At 37.2% G+C, this 23691-nt stretch overlaps 1 protein-coding gene across 1 annotated transcript in view; it reads right to left on the minus strand.

The window, feature by feature from the left end:
• CACNA1D (calcium voltage-gated channel subunit alpha1 D) overlaps window positions 1–23691 on the minus strand; it is a gene marked incomplete at its 3' end in the record, with an annotated part of 199580 nt that overhangs the window by 108852 nt on the left and 67037 nt on the right. The window contains exons 4-7 of the mRNA XM_082004726.1: window positions 17824–17963; window positions 13814–13956; window positions 11061–11213; window positions 9903–10099 (exon numbers count right to left, since the gene is read on the minus strand). Of these exons, the coding sequence (XP_081860852.1) occupies window positions 9903–10099; window positions 11061–11213; window positions 13814–13956; window positions 17824–17963 (633 nt within the window). The remainder of the gene's footprint in view (window positions 1–9902; window positions 10100–11060; window positions 11214–13813; window positions 13957–17823; window positions 17964–23691) is intronic.

Genomic DNA, 23691 nt, shown 5'->3' on the forward strand with positions numbered 1-23691 from the left:
CATGCTCTGTCATAAAGGCTCTATTAGCATAGGCAACTGTGATTTTCATTTCTTTCATTCACTTTGTAGTGCGTACGCTAAGAAAAAAATTCCTTCTCATTTACGCAGTTTGAATTGAAGCCCAATGTTTTAGGCTGATCAATCTGGGACTAATGCTCTGTGATGTAAAAATTGGAAACTGCAGCTAACCAGTGCTAGAAGAAATGTTTTGGTTTGGGCAGATGCTGAACTATTTCAAAAGCATTCCTAACTCTGACATCCTTAATCTAGTAGAACACCTTAGCACTAATCTAAGACTGAATTCCTGAAAGCAACAGCCTGAAACTGCATCTACTCAAGAATTTTACCATTTATTTCTAGAGATAATTAAACTCTATTCAAGCAATGCATTGTAATTTCTATTCATGAAGTAATATTTCTGATTGCATTAATACCAGAGATGAAAGTATAAAAAGAAGTCCTTTCCTTTCGGAAAACTTTGCTGCTTATTTCATGCATGTCAAGTGGCATTTTCCATAACTTTCAATTAAAGAAAGACTAAAGGAGTCAATTTGCCTTCTGATTAAAAATTTAGGCAGAACTTGGTTAATATACGAGCACAGGAAAATCTCCATCCTCAAAAACAATGTATTTTCAGTTGAAAGGATTAATACTGACTTCTCACCCAAAGTTCAGAATAAAGAGTTATGAAGACACAAAATCCAGATGCATTGGAAGTTGCAAACAAGAAACATAAACAATAGAAGCCCCTCAATTATGCTAAACATATTGGTTCCTGTTAGCAGGAAACAGCACGACATCTAGGAGATATCTCAAATCCTCAGCAAGAAGTGTTACAAGACTCCCACCCTCTGTGGCTCAGGGATGTACTATACCCAAGGAGGTGTCATATTTTATGGCTCTCAATGGACTTGTCCCATCTCTTTTTGAGCCCATTAAGCTTTTAGCATCCATAACACCTATTGCAAAGGCATCCCCAAGTAGTACCCTTCTTCCCCTTCTTTGTGCCTTTTTCCAGATTCAGTCTTACTGTTTGGATTTCAGTTCTAATTAGTTTGTCCATCACATCAACCAGAGGACAGATGAGATGATGGATGATACAAAGGACAAAGTATTTTTTATATCGCTTAACTCTGTTTCACCGTAACAGTAGATACATACTGCTCAGCTAAGTGTTTAAAAAACGCTTATTCTCCAGTTTTGGCTACACAGTCATTTTCACTCCTTTCATACAGATGTTAAGTTAGATTTGCATGTTTAAACAGCTTTGAAAATAATTTTGAACTGAAGTCTGAAGCTCTTCCTATCCCTTTCGTAAGTGGCACAGTAACTAATAGTTCAAAAATTCTTGCACAAGGTCCCTTTTGTTGATGCTACCAGATACAGAGACAAGCTACTCTATGCAAGCTAAATTGGTGGAGAATAATTACTGTTTGTTTTATATTTGGCTCTAACATGTACGTGTTTGTGACTATATGTCGGTAAAGTCTTGAAGAATTAGCTTGAGCTGATAGGACAAACTTGGTACAGTCTGAAACTGCCTCATCTGGCATTTAATGTGAACTATCTTGTTAGCTGTGCTGTAGCTGGTGTCAACTAGTGTTACAATGCAGTTTAGATGATCAGAGACCAAGATTCTGAAGTGAAACAGGGAGGAAACCTAAATTTACAGCAGATATAACCATTAGTATTACACAGCAGCAGATGGCACACTCCAATCTAAAACATCAGTTAGAAATCATTAAAATGTCTCATTTATCCCTATCTGTGATAATTGTGAGTAAAAGCCCCATATGCAATTGAATGCAGATCAAGTTCTCGCGTTTCTGGTATTGGTTTACTGAAAATTGTTGCAAGCTCTTTGCACATATCAATTAATATGAGCTCTAACTGGGAATAATAAAGCAATGCAGTAGCAACACTAATTCTGCATTTGTACTATTGCAGATAGAATACACTGATGTATGAACCTGTTCTCAAATATTTTTGTTTCAAACTCACTTAATTTCTTAAGTTTCTTAGTTTCCTTAGTTTTCAATTTTACCTTCCTCCTTTTATAACATTCCAATAGACACATAACTAGTGTGTTTATTTATTGTTACCTATAATCTACCTAATCATCTTAAAAATTATCAGGACTGACAAACTCAATCTCTTGACGGGTGTAAAAACCCTTGATATGCAGTATTTTGTGAAACGGGGACAATCCTGCATTTTTTGAAGCATACAACGTAGGTTCACATGACCTCCAATCACAGGCTATTTATGCTACTCATTTTGGAGCATACCAGACAGCAATTCAAAGCCTTCTAGCTTCAAAGGTTGTGTCCTGGGATATTCTAAGCTGAAGTGGAATTAACTTAAAGCTGACTTAAAACAGCCTGCGCTTGAAAGCATAGCAGCCTCCAGGCTGGTTTGTAAAAGCATGTAATTTTATCTTCCATCTTCTCTGGGTTCTGGAGTTAAAAGTACAGATGTCCCTGACATTCTCCTGGTTGGCCGGACTCAACTTTGTTGTACAGCTGACACAGAAACAAGCTGACAGATACACTGGTGGGATGTGAACTCAAGAGACCACAGCTTTGTTAAGCATTTCAGCTCAGCAACAACTGGAAAATGAGAATTTCATGGCTTGGGCATTAAGGTAGGCTAAGAGAAATATTACACCTTGAAGAAGTTAAAAATTGTTACAGTACCGAGAGAACCTTGTAATTATTTTATCATCTCTGAATTTCTGCCACCTTCTGTACATAAACCGTGCTAGAAAGTTGCACATAGGACACATATAAGTGACCGTCTCAAGTTAAACCTCAACTTGTAAGACACTGCTTCAGTTTTATTAATTTGATGTGATCTATCTGAACAGACCTCAATTTCCACCTTGTGTTCTTTTTATCCACTGTTAGCAAATGAAATGTATTATTTATGTAGTCACATAAAGCATTCATTCTTCAAAGCTGATTACTTAAAATTTTCAGCTCTCGCAGGTTGAACCTGCAGATGGACACCAGCATAACAAAATGAAGAGTACTGCCTCTACAAAGCGGTAACCCAGAGAAGGTTTTTCTATTGGACTGTAGGAGGACTCTACCAGGTTTAACAAACACTATATTCCAGGTATAACAACATGGAATTGTTTGATTCCTTCATTGGTTGCAGCATGTTAATTTAGGATTAACAGTCTGTTAGTACTCCTACCTATTTATCTATATTGCCCAAACTAATTTCATATAAATTTATAAAACCTATGTACTAATTTGGTTTAGTAAATCTAAGGGCTCAAAAAAACTATTGAAATTAATTACTGTGATGAACAGTGTGTTTGTTTTTAAATATTTAGCTACAATGTATTAAAATAATAGTATGCACTTTGGCTATACAAAAAGAAAAAAGGTATTTAGTATGTAGCTGCTATGCCACCTATATATGTTCCATACAATATTATATATTAATTGGATGTATTTAGTATTTCCCATATGCTGGATCCAAAAAAAATGCAAGCATAATAGCACATACTATTTGGATTGATGATGTAAAATTGTTACCTTAGTTTATGTAGAAATAACGAACAAAACGCCAATAGTCAAGGTAGATCTGAATGTATCTACTGAACTGTTATCCTCAGACAGTCTGGGAACTAGGATGGTTTTAAAAGGATAGTTTGTGGCAAAGTTTTGGGAAGAACTAGTGGCGTTAGCACTATCTAAAGTCTAGCCTACATCTAATCCAGTTTCTATCAATTTTATTTAAACTTTCTGGGAAGAAATAGTATGTTCTTTTGAGTGTTTGCAATGATCTATGACAAGAAATTAGTTCCGTGTTTTGACTGCAATACAGGTCAGCAGTCGGTTAAGACTAAGATACTAGATATCTTGTCAAAGTAAGTTAAGTTCAGTTCACGGGAAAGATATTTCCCCGTGAGTTTAAAATCCTCCTCAGGTGGGTTCTTTGTGTTAAGATGCTCATTTGAAAAAAAATGTATTATATGATCATCCCATTCAAAGCTAATTCAAACTTTTAATATGTATATTCCTTGGCTTGGTAGCTCTGCTTGCATGTCTGAATTTGATCATTCTGTCTTTCTGAGGTTTCTAATTTATTGGCAATTTAAGTCTTCTCTCTTTGCAGTCTAAAATAGGTTGATTCAGACCTTTTTGTATCTAGAGGATATAAAAAAGTAATTAGTCCAAATCATTACCTGAGAGATGATGGGGTTAAGCTAGATTTTAACATGAAATTGGATTCAAGTAATTAACACACAAATTCAAAAAATCCTGCCTGCAGTTCCTGGCTTTATGCAGTATCTTAATAATGTCATCCAAAATTTCTATCACTCTTTCTCCAGCTGGATATAAATTTCTGGCTATGTAGTCATCAAAGCCTGGGTGCAGTGTGCATACAGCACATCAATGCCTTTGGGGATGAGCTGCCTTCTTTCAGTAAAGAGACTTCCTTAGATGACCTGTGAGTGGTGTTGAGTGATGCTAAGAGAATAGCATTAGGCTATCCTTCATACATAACAAAGGCAGAAATAAGTGTGTTTGAAGATTTTTCTAGCATATTCCCTCACAATTTTAAGAATGTTTGCTGAATATTTGCAGCTGATTTACAAAAGGAAAAAACCTGTCAAGGATCCTTTGACTTCTCTGACTGTAAGCTGAAATTCATTGCTGACACGTACTGTTCGGATGCTATAACATGCCTTCCGTTTCTGCAGCTGTAACATGACTAATATGGCTTAAGTCAGGCAGAGTAGTTTCCCATTGGTTTATTAAATCATTCAATTCAAAGTTCCACAGTATTATTGCCTATCTGACTGTTGGTCACATTTTTTGAAAGATTTTTCAGACATTCCTGCTCAGCACTCTGATGACAGTTTTGATAATACTTCAACTGTACTTTGTAACTTTTTGTTTATGAACTAATAATAAATTTTGTGCCTGAGCCAAGGGGTTTTCTTGTGAGATATATTTGCAAAATATTTGCTTGTGTTTAGGAAGAATTTTTGGCTGCACATCAGCTGGTTTCAAGTACATTATACCCCCTTAAAACATGTCTGAGTAGGGTGTCCTTTAAGATTCTTGAGCTAGGAGCATTCTAAAAAGTTACATGATTAGAAGATTGTCTGAGTTCCTGATCATTTGATTGACGTTCTGAAAAAAAAATCGGTAGACTTCTTTGTATTATTATTATTTTTCTTTTCCAAGCATAGGTTTTGTGGGAGTTATAATCATTCTTTCAAATTCTCATCCAGTTAGGAAAAAAAAACATATAATGATTTTCTACCTTTTCGTTTATGCACAGTAAAGCAAGCTGTCTTGTACTACTGGAAAGCTAGTGAGGAAGCCACAGCTCTCGTACTTGGTTCTGGAAATACACTCAAAGAAATATTGATACAGTTTTTTCTATCTTGATGTTACTTCCAATAATATTAATGCAGTGCCTGTGTAGACACTTGCATACTCACATACACAAAAGTGCAGTGCAGCCTAAACAGACTGTGTTACAGAAATGACTGATTTTCTTCAAGTGTTCTAATGAGTTCTTCAATGAGTATACTGGGGCATATCAATTTCTAAAGCAAGAAACAGATTTCTAAGCGCACGCTTTTTGTTATAGAAGCAGAGGAATTATGAATTAAGTGTTTCTCTGATGATAACACGTTACTATTAAAGAGTAGTAAAGGACAGAGTTTTAAGAAGTTGACATATTAGTAAAGGGTATATTAAAAAACCTGACGTGCCTTTCCTTAAACTTTATGCAAGTTCTAGATATATTTTAGATTTTTTAGACTTTTTGAGGAATGAATTATGCATTTTAAACATGAATCCTTGAGACAGTATCTTGTTAACATATCAGTAGGTGTATTAATAGGCAAAATGATATAAGACATCAATGTACCATCATTCAGCAATACCAGCTCACGTGTCTCAATCTCAAAAATCGCCAAGATGAATCTGAATAGTACTAGCTAGGCGTCAGAGAACTGAGGCGCTGTTAATATTCGTGCTAGCAATGCAATGTCTGTCCATAAAATTGAGTAAGGAAAATTCAGTAGCCACTAATACAGTTGCTCCGTCATTGAATCAACTATTCTGGCAACCCATCACACAGCAGTTTTGTTTCCCAGAGAGATGGCCCTGCCCACCTCTCATTCAAGTTACAGTAGTGTCAGTGTAGATTATTCAAGTGTAGTAACTCAAGATAACTTCACTGTGATGAAAACAAGAATTAAAAGTAATAATTTTGGTACTTGTGAACATTGGGGGTTTTACTGGCAAGTACCGTTGCTCATTATGTGTGTTCCCAGGTATCAAGTGAAAGAGCTAAAAATAAAAAGCAATTTACAAAATACGTGTTTGCCATTAATAGACTATAAATCTAGATGTTTGAAAGACATGGAAAAAATCTAGAGCCAGATATGCAAATGCAAACTCAGATTTTGTAACTTGAGAGTGCTTGCTAGCATAAGCTAAAAATGAGGCAAAGAATACTATGCTTTCAGCTTTCGAATGTGAGCCAGAGCATTAAAAACTTGGGCACACAAAGGCTGCCACTTTGCCAATAACAAGGACTGCATTGCGATCCAAAACTAAGAGCATAAGCCCTCAGCTAGGGCTACAGAGCAAACAGAACGGGCTGTGACCAGGAATAAACACAGTCCTGATAAACGGAGAGGATATGTCTGTGGCTGCACAGCTGTATATTACACAATTTGGGAACACAGATGCTGCACTGGCTGGTGAAAACAAGGACACTAGCCCTTAACCTCTATGGTTAAGTCTAGCATTTAGCACTAAGGAGTCACGTTTTTTGTGGATGAAACATGTAATACACACTATCCAGTGAGTTACACGTAAGTTAGAGAGAAAAGTAGCCAGATGAAGACACTAAAAAATAATAGGACATATGGGAATCTGGTGAGCAGCAGGATGTCCACATGAGCCACCAGGGTCTGAAGGGTGCCTAGCAGTAGCAGGATCAAGTCCTCAATCTATAACAGATATGCATAAGAGAAAAATCATTATTGATGCTTGGAGAATTTTTAAGCCAAGGTTACTGTTATTAACCAGGTGATAATGAGCTGTGCTAGTGAGTGTTACTGGAAGCTGTCATTTTAAGCTGTCATTCTTGCTAACAAAATGCCACATAACATGATGTAAAATATTGCACATATTTTACCTACTCAGATTACACCTGCTAGAGAGATAAACCTACATAGTTAATTTTACTGTTCACCCAGTGACCAAATGAAAATCAGAATTTTGTGCAGATTCTAATATTTGGGGGTTTGGTTTTATTTATGTTTTATACAAAACTCATTCAGTTTTTGTATCATCAACAGATTTCTAAGTAAAAAGCAACCCACAAAATCCATGCACTTCTTGCTAAAATGGTTTCCTTAGATTCTTTGGACATTTTTATTACAATCTGGTGTACCGCTCATGTTTGCACAATTTGCAATTAAAACAAAATCTTTTCCAAATTTAGCTAGCAATAGCTAAATCTACCTTAATCGAGGGGTAGAATTAAAACATATAAACAGCCATTTCTCTTGTCCTCAGCAAATAATTTCAGCTAGACGATGGGCAATTTGTTGGTCTACAGATAGAAAGAATCCAGATCTCTAATTTAATTATATAAACATCAGTTAAGACAGATTCCAAAGCCACTTGAATATCTGACTTTGATTATATTTCACTAGGTCAATAAATATTTGCTGCTCTGTCTAATAATCCCAGTATCATTTGTAATAAAATGAAAACTGACATCTGTGTACCTGCATATATCTTCCACATTGGGAACTCATAGAGAAGTAAAATAACTCATGTGTGCAGTTTTGACTTTTTTTAATTTTTCATTTTCTTACGCCTATTGCATTTTATCTGATCATGACAATATTTAGCATCCTATTTTAATGGTTTTATTTTTTTGTGCTGTCAATGGAGATTCCACAAAGATTCCTTAAGATGCATCAGATAATTAACTCTTTAATTCTTAGGGGAAAAATATTTAATACTGAGCCACTCAGTTTAAGTTATTTCTCTCTGTTTTGTAACAATCATATTCTAAATACAGTAACTCCCCAAAGCTTTTACATTCATTTTTTTCGAAAAACAATGGTGACGGAGGAATTCTCAGGTACTGAAATGTGGGCATACTTTTGCCTTGAGAGATATTAAGCATGTAATTTTTTCTATAGAATCATGGCAAAACTTCCCTTTTCTTTCAGGAGGAATGAACCAAAGTGTCATGATCATGAACGCAAATCATATAAAGCACATACTAATTCTACATTCACACAGTCTCCTTGAGAAAATTAGGAAGAGTTGGAGAGCAAAACCCAAAGAGTTGATAAACCTATACTATGAGAAACAATACTTCAGCCTATATGTAGCTATGCATTACTGTTAGACTCTCTAGTATTGAAGTTTTGCATGTTTATAGGCAATTTTGTATCTCTGATAACAGGAAGTGGAAGCAGAGATTCATATTTTGCCAAACTTTTTTTTTTGTCTTTCAGTCCTAAAAGAATGCCAGTTTACCATCTTAATTATCTTTAACAGTAACATTATCTTAAAAACATCTCCATATTCTATATTCTAGTGTCACAGATTTTATCTAAGACTACTCTAGTATTCTATTTTTTAGCAACAGCATATTTCACCTTGATTTGCAACAAATGACCACAGAAAATTAAGTGTTCATTCACTAGGTAATACTACATCATTAATTGCATCCAATACTCCACAACAAATGTGCTATTAGTAAATAGTCCCACTTGGCCAGAAAAACTTAAAGAAGTTCGAAACATGAGCTGCTGTGAGCAACATAACCTAGAGTACAGTTCCAGTACGATATGTCTTGAGATAGCTCATCCATTTTTAACAGCTTACTAATAGTGATCCTTACTAGTAATCAGTTTTCTTCTCCCATAAGTATTTCCCAGTATTTGAATTATTAGAATTGTATTTGTTATAAGGTCCTAATTGCTGCAAAGACTTACTGCCGAGTACCAAGTAGTACACAATATTCTCATTGATTTTCAGCATCTAGGGTAGGTAGGTTCTGTCACATTCTTCTTGAATGACCTTGGACAAATCACTTACATCAGATTTTTAAGTGCTTAAAGATTCACAAAAGAATGTGATGTTCTTAGATTTAGAATGGGGTTAGGCAAAGAAACGTCTACCTGTATATTTATGTGACCCTAGTCCTTTAAAAAAATCTGTGTGTTCTTTTTCCTCTATTCTCATTTTTAAAATCAGGACTAACTGTATCTTCAGTTTCCCAGTCTGCGCCCGGCTGTCTATGTTGTAAGATTGTGGAGGTTCCACAATGCTAGAGTAGCATTTAAAGGTGGGGACTTACACAGATAGGCTTCTGAGTACCTTTTGCTGCTTCTACAGACAATGCCAGGCTCACAGCTCTTGTCATTTGTTGTTTCTGAATGGTTAACAAATGGCTTGCAGTCCCCAAGGCAAGCAGTGACAGCTGAGAGCTTGCCTTGTTCTAATTTCTGTTAATATTGTGAAATGTTTTACAGAAATACTGCAAAAAGAGAGCTCTTAAGCTTAATCAGAAAAGACAGACTTAAAAACTGTAGGCTTGCACGAAAAAATGCTAGTCCAAAGGACATAAATTTAACATTACATATATACAAATGGAATAGGCAAAAAAACCCTCTAATAAGCAATGAATAAATTTGTTTCTAAAAATGTCTTTTTATCCTGACGAGTCCAATAAGATGCTGTAAGGGGGAAAAAGTATCCAGTTGAGCTCATCTCCTGCAAAACTCACTGAGACTTCCCTCTGACGGTGTTGTAAAACACCGCTGATTTCTCACTTTAATGTTGAAGCTTGTTTAAAAGTAAACAAAGCTCAGTAATTTATGAACTTACCCAGTATAATACATCAGTCCATCCTTCCATGGTTATACACTGGAACACAGTCAACATCGCAAATGCAAAATTATCGAAGTTGGTTATGCCTCCATTTGGTCCAACCCATCCACCCTTACATTCAGTGCCATTCATGACACACTGACGTCCATTCCCTGAGAACGCACAAGGTGCTGGATCTTCTTCAACTAGTATATCTGAAAATTGACCAAAAAAAAAATCAGAACTTTCAGTTCTCAAATTTTTGTGAGTTAACTCTTTACACGAAGAAATATGAACCCTGTTCAAAGGTCAATCCACATATCAACCCGAGAAATGCTGGGAAAGGCAACCTGTGGGACTTCGGGAGCTCTTAGTGTCTCTCACATCTGCGCCTTACAGCCTTAAAATAGGCTAATCAAAACTGAATGTACAAAAAAGCTTGAGTGATTAAGCAGTGGAAAGAAGCATGTAATAATACAACATGTCTTTTTAGAATCTCCCCATGCTAATTTTCTTTCCCCTTCATTGCTGTTTCTTCACATCATGCCACTTCATAGTAACATATGGACCACCAAGGAAGCAGGTTTGGGCTAATTCCTTCCTATAGTCTACTTCACTACTTAACAAACAGAAATGTACCCTTAGCCATCAGATACTCCCTCATGATGTTTCACCCCTTCAAAAGTCTCCCATAACAAACATTTCCATGTCATCATTTCACCTGGACAGAGGAACACTGTTTCATTTCATTACTCATATCAGAACTGTACTTCTTACCACACTGCCACAATCCTGAAGGAGAGATGCTTCCGGATTGTGAACTCAGGAAAGTACACCCTCCTTGGCATAAGACTAGCTAGCTCTTCAGTAACCAGAGATGAGAAAAAAACATTGAGCTGTCCCTTGTGGATAGTCACTCTTACTATTTTCACTACTGACGTTTCAGTTACCCATTTCAGAAATGAAAACCTATTCAGAGCATGTTCTAGTCTCTAACTAGTTTGCGTTGTTGTTGTTGAAGTTTAATGCACTCTTCCTAAAATTACGAACCACAGTGAAAATGGGCTGAAACAGTTTTAGTGCTTTTGGCCCCTGTTCTGTTTCAAAATGAAAACCCACAGACCCGAAAGAAAACAGAATTTACCCCTTGTTTTAGTCAACAGTTTCATGACTTACCTGAATCAATAAGAAAACAAGATTTGTGCATTTTTCCAATAAAAAGTTCCAATCCTATAATAGCATAGATTATGATTACAAACAATACCAAAAGGGCAATATGGAGGAGGGGGACCATGGCTTTTATAATTGAGTTCAGGACAACTTGTAAACCTAAAAGAAAAAAGAGGATACAAGATATGAACCAGACTTCTATGTCTTGCCTTACCAAATTTTCTATAATTACACATTATTTGAAATTAATGATACAGGCATGCAGAGTGAATCAATTTTTTTTAAATTTCTATTGCTTAGAGCCACAAAATGTTCCTGCAACAGGAAATACTTCATAAGAATCTAAGACTTTGACACAAAGTCTAATTATTTTCTCTGTTAATAAAGATTGTGCCATAGAATTCAATGCTTGAAACGTGTCACAAGAATTTCTGTTTTTTTAGAAAGAAAGGGCATGTAGTCAGTGTGGCTGTAGGCCATTTTATACAACCTTTAAAAAGTTCTGTGCTACAAGCACGACTTTGTGGCAAGACCCGAGAAAATGTACGCTCAGCCAATTGAAGAACTGCATTTTTGGTCTGGAGAGAGAGAATACAGTTACCTGGGCTATTGGGTTTGCACAGCAAGGCTTTGGTAGAGGGTAGTGCTACAGGGGTGGCTTCTGTGAGAAGGTGCTAGAAGCTTCCCCTATGCCCGACAGAGCCGGTGCCAGATGGCTTGAAGACGGACCCGCTGCTCGACAAGGCCGAGCCCATCAGTGACAGTGGCAGCACCTCTGGGAGAACATAGTTAAGGGCGGGGGGGGGGGAGCTGCACAACTGCAATTGCAGCTGGAGAGAGGAGTGGGAATGTGTGAGAAACAGCCCTGCAGCCCCGGCCCAGAGCAGGAGGGGCAGGAGGGGCTCCAGGCGCAGGAGCAGAGGGTCCCCGGCAGCCCCCAGGGAAGCCCACGGTGAGGCCTGCTGTGCCCCTGCGGCCATGGAGCTCCACAGGGGAGCAGATCTGCACCCACACCCGGGGAGGGCCCCACGCCGGAGCAGGGGGATGCCCGAAGGAGGCCGTGACCCCGTGGGCAGCCCGCGCTGGGGCTGGCTCCTGGCAGGGCCTGTGGCCCCGTGGGGAGAGAGAGGAGCCCCGGCTGGAGCAGGTTTGCTGGCAGGACCTGGGACCCCATGGGGGACCTGGGCTGGAGCAGCCTGTTCCTGAAGGACGGCACCCATGGGGGGACCCGGGCTGGAGCAGCCTGTTCCTGAAGGACGGCACCTGTGGGGGGACCCAGGCTGGAGCAGCTTGTGAAGAACTGCAGCCCATAGGAAGGATTCACACTGGAGAAGTCCATGGAGGACTGTCTCCCGTGGGAGGGACCTCACGCTGGAGCAGGGTCAGAGCGTGAGGAGTCCTCCCCCTGAGGAGGAAGGGGCAACAGAAACGGCTCGTGAGGACCACGACCCCCATTCCCCATACCGCTGCAGTGCTCGGGGGGAGAAGGGAGAGAAATCAGGAGTGAAGTTGAGCCTGGGACAAAGGCAGGGGTGAGGTGGACATGTTTGTTTTAAGCTTTGGTTTTATTTCTCATTATCCTACTCTGATTTGATGGGGAAATTAGTTTAATTTATCACCAAAGTTGAGTCTGGTTTGCCCATGACAGTAACTGGTGAGTGATTTCTCCCTGTCCTTATCTCAACCCACGACCCTTTTGTTCCATTTTCTCTCCCCTGTGCAGCTGAGGAGGGGAGTGACAGAGCAGCTTTGGTGGGCACCTGCCATCCAACCAGGGTCAACCCACCACACCTGGGAAAACACATTTTTGCTCTAAACAAGCTTACTTTTTCATCATTTACCCCTCATATCACTTTCAGAAATACTTCATTTTTTTCTTTTCTCCTTGATTAAATATTTATCCATATTTTGGTCTTACCAAAACAAGTAAATCCCAAACTAATGAAGCTGCTACAGTGCCAATGAGAACAAAGTATGGCTCATTTTTACTTTAATAGATTTCCTTTCTGACATTTCATAAGACTGCTTCTTTCTTCACTAAAGTTCTTTTGCTAAATATATACCATCACGATCATTTCCATGTAACAGACTATGATATAATAAACACAGCATTAGGATTTTTCTTTTGAATGCCTTGGAAAGAGCTGAATTGTAAGCCATTAACCTCTTATTCAGCCTAAAGAGCTTCAGTAATTAATAATGTATTAAAAGAAAACAGGAAATATTATCATAAAATTCAATTGCTTTCTTTAAATAATATTGTGCTACTTTAAGTTTCCTAATTTATCTGTTAGTTCTACTGAGATAAACAGAAGGCATTCATGTGCAGTGGAGGGGGCAGGAAATATGAAATGTGTAATGTGCTTTGGCATACACTTACCAACATATAAACTATTTTAGGACCACCTACACTTTCAGATCTGCAGGGTTTTGGAATTTAAAAAATCTGATTTTTTTTTTCTGGTGTATTTGCATTTTAACATGTAATTTACTTTATATAAGGTTTCCAAAAAGGAAGTGTATTCCCCTGCCTGCTTACTGAACTGTGTAAGAAGATCACACACTGAATGAATTCACAATCCTTTGTCCAACTTGAAATAGGGTATCATTCATCTCAAAACTCATTTTATATATATAACCAAATAACAAAAAAATCAACTTTATATTACCTCATTTCTGTTAGTGTCTGGAACAAGAAAGTAAAATAATAGATTAGTTACAGTATTCATTCCAACGGAATTAAATAGAAGAGAGCTTACTGGGCACTCCTGATACAAGCCGGAGAGGTCGCAGTACACGAAAGGCTCTTAGGGCTTTGACATCAAAGCCACCAGGTTTGCCACCTGAGTGGCTGCCACCTTCTGTTTCTTTGGTTAATTGTTCCAATATTACACTAAATAATCTAGAAAATGAGATGAAGGGTAGGGTCATCACCATCCATTTACCATGCAATCAAAGGAAATTACTTGAACTACAGACAATTCTGAAAAGCTGTTCAGCTGTCAAAACAAGAGGTATATTTACACATTAAATCACAACCTGAAGAGTTACAGAGTGCAAGAGTTTCTAATCACTCCAGAGAGCAACGATCACACAGTATGCAATAAATTATCGTTCTGCTTGTATACACAATCTACTATTTTTATATAAATTAAATACTTTGCCACTTCTTTGTTCAACTGTTTTAGTTATAAGGTTTGGAAAATTAATCTTCTCTTTAGAACGTAAAATAGATAATGACAAGAAACCATCTGTTTTAATTTTGGTGGAATATATGAACTCTAAGTGACACTGCAGTTCAATATTCTAAATACAGTCAGCAGAAACAGTATATATTAAAAATGGAGTCCAACATTTAATAACACCAAAAAGATTTGTTTCTTACATATAATATCTTTGAGAATAAAAATATTCCCAGATGACTCATTTATTATAAAGTATTTCTTCACTGAAGAAATGAGCTAGTCATTCATTAGAACAGTTTGGAAGACAAAAGTTTTATTTTTCTTTCCCACTTCTAGCAGAAATTCGAAGCGATAGAAGTGGTTGAAGTTTTTATTTATTTTAGTTTGGACCTGCGTTGCAGATGTATGGTTTTCTAGACTGTGGCTAGACCATGCAATCATATTATCCTTTGCACAGAGTCTGTAATTCAGTAGTTGCAAAACTGGACTTCTCCTTACCAAGGAGATGACCAAGTCAATAGAGTTTTGTAATCCTGAAAAATGTTTCACACTTGTTAAGGACTGCTGAAATGTGCAGGTCTTTGGTTTTGTTAAGAAAAGTTTTTAAAACTCTGGTTCACAACTCTGTCACGCTGGATAGTTGCTGGAAATCATGTAATATTTAATAGGTTGCCCAAACTAGGACACTGAAGACTTTCTCTTCCCCCAGTAAGCAATTGACCTGTATCAGTCAATACCCATCCTATTCTGCTTCATCCCCCTCCAGAGTGAAACCCAGCCACCAAGACTACAGATCTTAGAATAAACACCAGCAGCCTACTTACTCTATAACTATAGAAATTCAGACTTTTAATATTTCAGGTCCTGATCCAGCCCTATAATTTAATAGAAGGATAATTCTAAGAAAGTGAGCCATCTCAATGATTTCAGAGTGACTATTCATGCTCTAAAAGCAGACATGATTAAACAGATTTCTGAATCAAGTCCCAAATTAAGAACAGCTGTTTTCAGCCTGTCAGTCCATACATTATTCAGAAAATTAAAAGGCTACAGGTATAGGAAGGTGCTATGAAAGCTTTCTCTACCAGGACCTTATTCTCTCACAGAAATCAATGGAAGTTACGTGGCATAGCGTGTGGGCAAGTAGTAGACTGCTCAAAGTAATTCATACTCTGACCGATTTCAGCCAGAAGTGACAAAGACAGGAGAAAACATCACATTCACAGCTATGTCTACAGCCCTGTCATTTTATCTCTATCCTATAAAGCCATCCTATAAAGGTATTTAAGTATAAAACCATTGATCTCCTTTACTACTTTTAAAATCAACTTTTTTTCCTGTAGAGTTTACCAAAGTTTAAATGCCAAATTTGACGTTGCGGAAAAAAGTCTCTATATGTGCTTCCCTTTTGCTAGTAGAGATTTATTGTGGTATAATTAAGATTTATGCATTTGGACTGCTACAGTTTCTGCTCGGAAAGCACATGAAACAAATTTCATCTAATACATTCAATACAGGACATCATGGCAGCTCTTTCAAAGCTATTAAAATCCCTAATGAAATTTCACAATGAAGCTAGTCAAAATCAGATCCAGAAGTGATTCCATATCCACCCTGGGTTATATATGAAAAAATATAGTGACAAATTGATTTAAGTATTAATTAAATAAATGGACTCATACTTGCTTATGTGGATTGTATTCTTTTTAAAAGAAGAAGCAAAAATACTGCTCACAGAGTGCAAGAAATAAAATATTGCTCACAGTTTTGTCAGCGCCTGACCCTTATGAAGGGTCCATCTTGTCTTCCAGGTAGACTGATGACAACCTACACAATAGTTCATATTCCAAATCTTTTGGTTTTGAGATAGGATTTAAATCTCAGTATGATATTTTTATGTATGTGATAAGATGTAGTCCTTTTTTCTTCGTATTTTTCTTGAATTCAGTGTGACATTTGACCTAACTAGATTTAGCCTCCAATAATGAGTGTTTTATGAGTTAATGGAAAATTTTTTAGTTATCATGTATTTAGGACGCAGCCAAAGATAGAGGTCATGTTAATTAGACTGCTCCAGGGTTACTATAACTCCATTGTCACTTGACAAGAGGGAAGAGGTCTATTCAAGTGACTGCCTGGCAGGAGAATAGAGGTCTTATGTGTGATAGTCTCCACGTCTGCCCACCAAGCTTCCCCTTCAGGCACAGAGGCCAATCTGTTGAGAATGACCTGACCTGATGAAGGATCTATTTATATACAAATTCTAGTCCTGGACCAAAACTCCTGAATGCCAAGCAACTGGTCCAAATACAAACTTCTCAGTAAAATTTACTACCTCAGAATCAAATAGTTATAAACTGGGTATTCATACATTCGTAATACTTGCACAAATTTAATAATGCTTTAGCAGAAATTCCTTTCCTTTGCATCTTTTTCTTTTCCCTTAATATAATGACATGAGTTAAGAGTAGCACACACTGCAACTTCTGGGCCTTTTCAATTACAGGCAACCCTTGATATAGTATCAACTTAAAAATTAAATTAGAATTGCACATTGCATGCCATGGTCATCTTTGCAAGCCAGCCACAACATACAGAGTTATATGTTGGTAACGCTCTCGACGTGTTATATCAATAAATGTTTTCAGTAAACAAAACCTGCAGTACTGGAAATTTTTTTTTTTTTTTCCAATACAATCTCTTCCATATTTAGGGAATTGGGGAATATATGCCTCAAGATTAATTCCCTAGACAGCTGGAAGGTAGGATCTTCTAAGGTACTAGCACAACCATTGACACGAAGTTGCTGACAAAAAAGCCGGGTGCGTTATTTATCATAAACAGGTGCATAATTGGAGAACATTCCACTTTTCTGTAACCTGCATAAGGCCCAAGCAGTCCCTCCTCTGAGGAGCAAAACAAACTCTCCTGGGTTTCCTGGTACAGCAAGGCACACAGGGTGTTAATAAAAAAATTTAAAAAAAAAAGGCATTTTTAACATACATTTTCTCCCAGGCAAGCCAAAATCATATACATATGCACCCTGATGTGCAGCAGCCCAAAGGAAAGTACTTAAGTGTCCAATTTTCCTCAGATTCTGAGAAGCTCAAGGAATCACTCAGTTAACCCTGTCTCCTGACCACTCTCCTCCACTTCAGAACATGTTGGTTCTCCCAGAGGTCTTTGTAGAACAGATGAACTCCACATAACCACAGTATAGGGATAAATGAATAAATGGCATAACAGTGTAAGGACCTAAACAGACCAACCCTTATCACATGGAAAGACATCAGGAGTTCACCTTGGAAAAAATCAGATGGAAAAGATTCTGCAAGACAACAACCAAGGAAAATTTTTGGCAGAACTCAGACTTCCCTAGGAACTTTTACTATTAAGCTGATTGTGCAACACATTCTGCAGCCACAGACAGTACTGAAAAGTTTCAAGACTTTGTTTTGAATTTTTCACTCATCAGTTCATTCTTTTGTTCCAAAGGAATAGAAATCAAGAATAGATCACTACTCACCTACCTCACTGCAAAGAAGATATTAAAATCTTTGTATAATGAAGGTTAAGTTACTTACCCTACTACTACTATTACAAAATCCAATAAATTCCATCCATTTCTAACATATGCATTGGGGTGTAATAATAATCCATATGCTATAATCTTCAAAAATGTTTCAACTGTAAAAATTATCAGGAAGGCATATTCTACTTTTTCCTGTAAAAAACAAAAGAAGTAAAATGAAAGACAATGTAATTTAACAGCTGTTTTACTAGGTAGAATTTGCAGTAAGCGGGTAAGTTGTATTGATCAGGACTACAGAAATATATTACTTCACAGCACTTTATTTTACAGGTTTTAATAGCGTAGCACTTAGTGATAGCTGTACTGACAAGGTTATAATTACATAATTGCACAAGATTTTCCTGTTTTCACATTCTGTGAGAGAAAAGGGCTCTGTTTCTGCAAACATGGAAGTATACTGTACCTTTGCTTAAGCAAATAGTCCTATCCGGGTCAACAGGATTCTTTGCATTCATTAAAACCAGAAAATGCTGTAGAACTGGGCACTGGAAATATCCTTAAAAGGTATGCAGTGGTATACTTATTTCACTATTCATTACATCAGCCTTGTTCTGCCTAATAAGGGAGTTTGAGGTAGTGTTATCCCACACTACGGAGATTCAAAAAGTTATAAGCTATTTAAGAGGGTCTTCATTCTTTAATTTTACACCATCTCAGAACTTTTTCATCTTGACATGGAAGTTTACATTGACTCATTCTTCCTTACACATCACCAGAATTTCTTTAAATCACCCTAAGACGCTTGAAGAAATTTTAAGTTAATATATCACCACCTTGTATCATTGAAGCTCCAACTTCAGATTTGTTTCAATGCTGTTTCTTTAAACATTATTAGTTTCTTTATTTAACCAAAATTCTTACTTTAAACAGGATTATACATTGAAACTCTTTTCCTAGCTAACTGGGTAATGTATTTTTTGTGTCTTCTTTCTATAGTAATAACATATTTGATGTGGATAAATTGTAGAAGTCACTGCTATCAAAACAGATCAGTTAACACATTTGTTCTTTTTACCTTCAGAAATCATAATTTCATCACTTTGTATAATACTTTAGTTATCTGTTGCTATGCAAATACTAGAGCCAAGAGTACAAGAAAAAGAATGATTCATTTTTTTAAAACTTGTTCAGGAACACTTGATGTAGCTCACTTTTCACGCACAGCGTTAACTGTATGGACTATATCTTCTACTCTCATATACTCAAATAGAGCACAGACATTACACACGAAACCGTGTATTTGCTATTTGTTACACAGCTTGGCACTTTCACATACAACCAAATAAAAACCAACATTTACTGCTGGCAATTTAAACAAACATCTTCATATTCTCATGTGCCAGGTCTTCAATCTGGAAGGCTAGATTTCTTTTCCCCACCAAAAGACCAATTTAGGGTTGGTTATCTATAGGATGTGATATACCCACTTAATATCTGACACTGATATGTAGAGGCTTATCAATAAACTACATACTCCTGTCCAGGTCTTCATCTCCAACAAGCAGCACCATGGGATCCCTTTGAGATGTAACGCTTTTTCTTAGTGCAAAGCAAGGTTTCCTGATCTCACTCTCTGTTCAGCTCAGTCCTATACTCCTGCCTTTTTCCTCTGCTTTGAGTACACTTCACAAACACTGTAAAGCTTCACCCAAGGCAGCTTCTTCTCAGCTGTATTATATTTTGCATGAGATCTTCCAGCCCAGTGAAACTGATTGACATCCTCCTTCTCGTCACTCCCTTCTCCAGATTTTTTGCCTAATATTTATTTCAAAATTGTCCCTTCCACTTCATTTATCACCATTTAAACTGAAAGAGTTACTGGATAACAAGGGTGAAGTGGTCTCACAGAAAAAGTGTGAATGGTTTGTGCACGAAGCACCATCAGATTTCTTTGGCTAGACAGCACCACAGAGGTTACAATAATATGAATTATCAACATTCTTGAGAAACATACTGCAAAAACGCTTAAATTCAAGCAAGTCCTACCATGTACACATTTCACAGTAATAGCTATTTCTGTCTCCCTGCATATAACTAAGTCTGCAGCCTGGATATAGAAAAATAAATAATGTAAGACAACATACGGAAGATGAAAATGTTATGGTTGGCATTTGCTATGGGCAAAACATGTATCAAAATCATAGTACTAAAGAAAAGGTGAGACAAAAGAGAGGAAGTTTCATATATGCAAAATTTCAACAGCTTCTTTACATAAAGGGAACATAGGACATGGGACTGGATGTGACCTTCCGGGCTGAGATGACCTCTTGGGTCTTTATGTCCAGGGACCTGTTATTACAGGTGAATGTGTAATCTAATACCACCTAAAACCTACCAGATTCCATCCTAGAAAGCATCTTCACCCTTCATTGCTCCCCTTCAAAGAATGTTCTAATGCTCTTCTGCTATTTGGGCTAGGCACCAGTCCTAGACCCAGTGTAACTTGCTTAATGGTCACATATCCTTGCAGTTCATTTTAATACGATAATTCAAATCTAACAGTTCTACCCTATCACTTAGCATTTATCTTTTAAAATAATATTGGTCTTGGTCCTGTTCATTTTATTTCCATTTTATGGAGGCTGGACTGTTTCTTATTTCCTAAAGAGTACTGCAAACATTCTACTTGATCAATATGGGATGTAAGACAAGCCCATTTTTTAAAGCCAATGGTGGGCTTAAGGTCAATGTGTGTCACTTAGCAGATGGACCACAAGAAACCTTGACAGCTAAACGAACAGAAGCTACATGAATATCAGCAAGAAAAAAAAAGTAAAGTTCTGCACCTTGGGTTAAATAATCCCACACTGATACGGGCTGAGAAAGGACATGGAAATCACAGTGGGCACCAAGTTAAATATGCGCTCATTGTAAATCAGACAAATTCCATATTGGGCTGCATGGTGAGCAGATAGAAGGAAATTATTATCCATGTCTACTCAGTGCTGTGAGGCTGCAGCACTACTACAGTTTCAGGTCTCAACACCCTGTTTGAACTAAGAGAAAGTGCAGACTCCAATGAAGGAAAGATCTCTCCGTCAAAGAGGAGGCTAAGCAAAGGTCTAACAGTATACAACTGCTTGAATGGGGATTAGAAAGACACTGAAGCCAAACACTAAGTAGCAGCACATGGTAAAATAAGAGGAAACAGCCATGAGCTGCAGGTTTGGAGGTTCACAGGACATTAAGAAAAACGTCTTTATCAGAAGGGTAGTGCAGAGCAGGGCAGGTATACATAGCTTCAAGACAGGAAGTCTTAAAGATGCTGCTAGGCAAAGGTACAGCTGGCCTCATCTAGTGCTGGTGACAGTCCTGGTAGGAGCTGAGGGACGAGGTAACCTCCAGAGGTCTCTCCCAGTTAAGTTCTGTAATTTCTATTATTCTGATATGATTCTGATAATTCTTACATTATCACAGGGAAAAGTACAGATAGATTCAGGGCATGTAGAACTATCTACATGCATTACACTTTCAACATGTAAAAGTCCCTGCATTCTACATAACATCGAATACTGAGAAAGTTTTCCTTCCTTTCTGTGGAAGAACAGAAGTGTTTACTTCAACCCTTGTTCCCGGTTGTAAAGAGTGCATATGCCTGGCTCCAGCATTTGCCCCTAGAAACATATTCATAATGGATACAAGACAGAATCAGGGATGATGCTATTAACAGAGGCAATGGCACAAGGGAAGGATGCTTTGTAACAATAGCCACTGGGCAATCCAAGAGCCAGAATTTCTTGAAAACCTTGAGAAAAGGAACTCAGATGTTTCTACACAGCTACAACCAGAGGCTTATTATTTTCCAGTGTTTCATTTTTCTTCCCTTCCTCCTTTCCTTCCTTTCTTTTCTTTCATGCTCTCTCACACTCACCTTTTTTTGTTTTGTTTTGTTTCTAATCACAATTTGTGTCTTCCACAGAGGCCAGATGAATTATTTGGCCCAGTAGCTAACAATAGTCAAAGTACAGGCTGTGCTTGCTTTGGAGACTGGTTTGTGGTGGGGTTTTTTTGTTTGGTTGGTTGGTTGGGTTTTTGGGTTTTTTTAATAAGTAGGCAGCCAACAGATGTTCTGACACAAACTGCAAAGTTAACAACCTGCTCACCCTCAGGAAGGTACTGGCAGTCCCTTCTCACACTTCTGTAACTTCTTCCCAGTCACTATGGGCATCAATTTTTTGCCTCTGCAACCAAGATACATCTGTAGGCCACAAATCACCTACCATGCCCAGAGCTTAAGCAACCATTACTCAAGAGTAAATAAAGTTTAATCTATCATACCATTTTCAGTATTACTGGAAGAGTTGCAGAGGTAGGGTTGCTATGTAAAAATAAATCTAAAGCAGTAAGAGATAATTTAAAAATACAGACTGAAGACTGCAGTTCTAACAGTTTGATGCACACATTTATCTGCTTGCTTTTCTCTGTAGTGGAAAAAACTATATTTGCACATCTTGTTTTGTTCAAATTAGTTGAGATCTTTAAGTGAATACTTTATTACATTAAAAATCTAAGTAGGAACACTAAGAAATAAGACAACCAAACAAAAAATACGGAAATACGTAAGACTGACTGCCTAAAAAACATAATCGTATTAGAAGAAACTGATAAGACAATTTTTGGTTCTAAGAAATTGCACAGATTAAGTTCGAAATTGTAAGTAATTTCTAATATCTATTATTGCGTTTAGTTCTATATTACATCACAGCAGTAGCAGAAAGGAAACATGACAGCTGTGAATCTAAAGGAGATAAGAAGCACAAAAATATGTCTGTACAGATATATTCTGTATGGGTCTAATCCTATGTCTGTACAGATAAATAGTCATTTGTTCACTGATTTGAATCCACACAGAGCTAGGTCATCTTCTCTTTGGGGCTGATTCCTGCAAGGCTGTCTAACACTTTTGTTAATGTTGCTCAAAATCTGCAAGCCTCAACAATCTTTTTCTGAATATATGATGCAACAACAGGACTGATAAGATACAACTGCCTTTCCAATAGAAACCAGTGAGCTCCACTTTGAAATTGATCATGGAGTACAAAACAAGGGCTACCCTTATCCACCGAGTGTCAGTGAAGTCATTAGAACTTCATTTTCTGAGCAAAAACACACATTTGCTTTCTTATTTTAAGTAAATCAGTTTAGCAGAAACCCTGTTGCTCGGGAAAAAATCCTTTTTTTTTTCCACCCTAGCCAGATGGTATACATTAGTCATCATTTATTATCTTCACATTTTCAAAATCTGAAAGAAATATGCAAAGCTACTGTTACATGTTGTAATGTGATGCACCAAAACTCTGCATTTAACTTAAGATGTCTCACAAGATAATTGTTTCAAAATAAGAAGTCATTAATTTGCAAAACCTTAATCTGTTATGCTATATAATTAAGTCTTCTCATATTAATTTCTACTTCGTGGACATCAGAGATCAGAATTATTTCTTAACTGTGGAAAAACATTTATTGCACCCTGAGTAACATTTATGTATCAGAGTAAAAAGTGCTTAGCAGATGAAGTGACTCAATTTAAGCAAAATAACTGAACTCAACAACTTTCTGCAGTTTAGACATACACAAAACCAGATACTTTTATATTCTTGATATGAGGACTAATAATCAATCATGTGCTAGTAAATAAGATGTGTGACTGATACCTTGAAAACATACAAAACCATTTATCATTTTGACAAACAATCATTCTTTCAGATTCAGCCTTTCAACTTCTACCACTGGGAAAACACAGCATTTATAAAACAGAAAAGTAACTGAGTTTTGAATTTCCAAATATAATAATTTTTTCTCTTCATACACCCGTGTTACCCTCAAAAAATCATTTCTGAGCTGCACCACAGTAATACTA

This window comes from Phaethon aethereus, assembly GCF_964289735.1.
Source record: "Phaethon aethereus genome assembly, chromosome: 11".
NCBI classification, from domain to species: Eukaryota; Metazoa; Chordata; class Aves; order Phaethontiformes; family Phaethontidae; genus Phaethon; species Phaethon aethereus.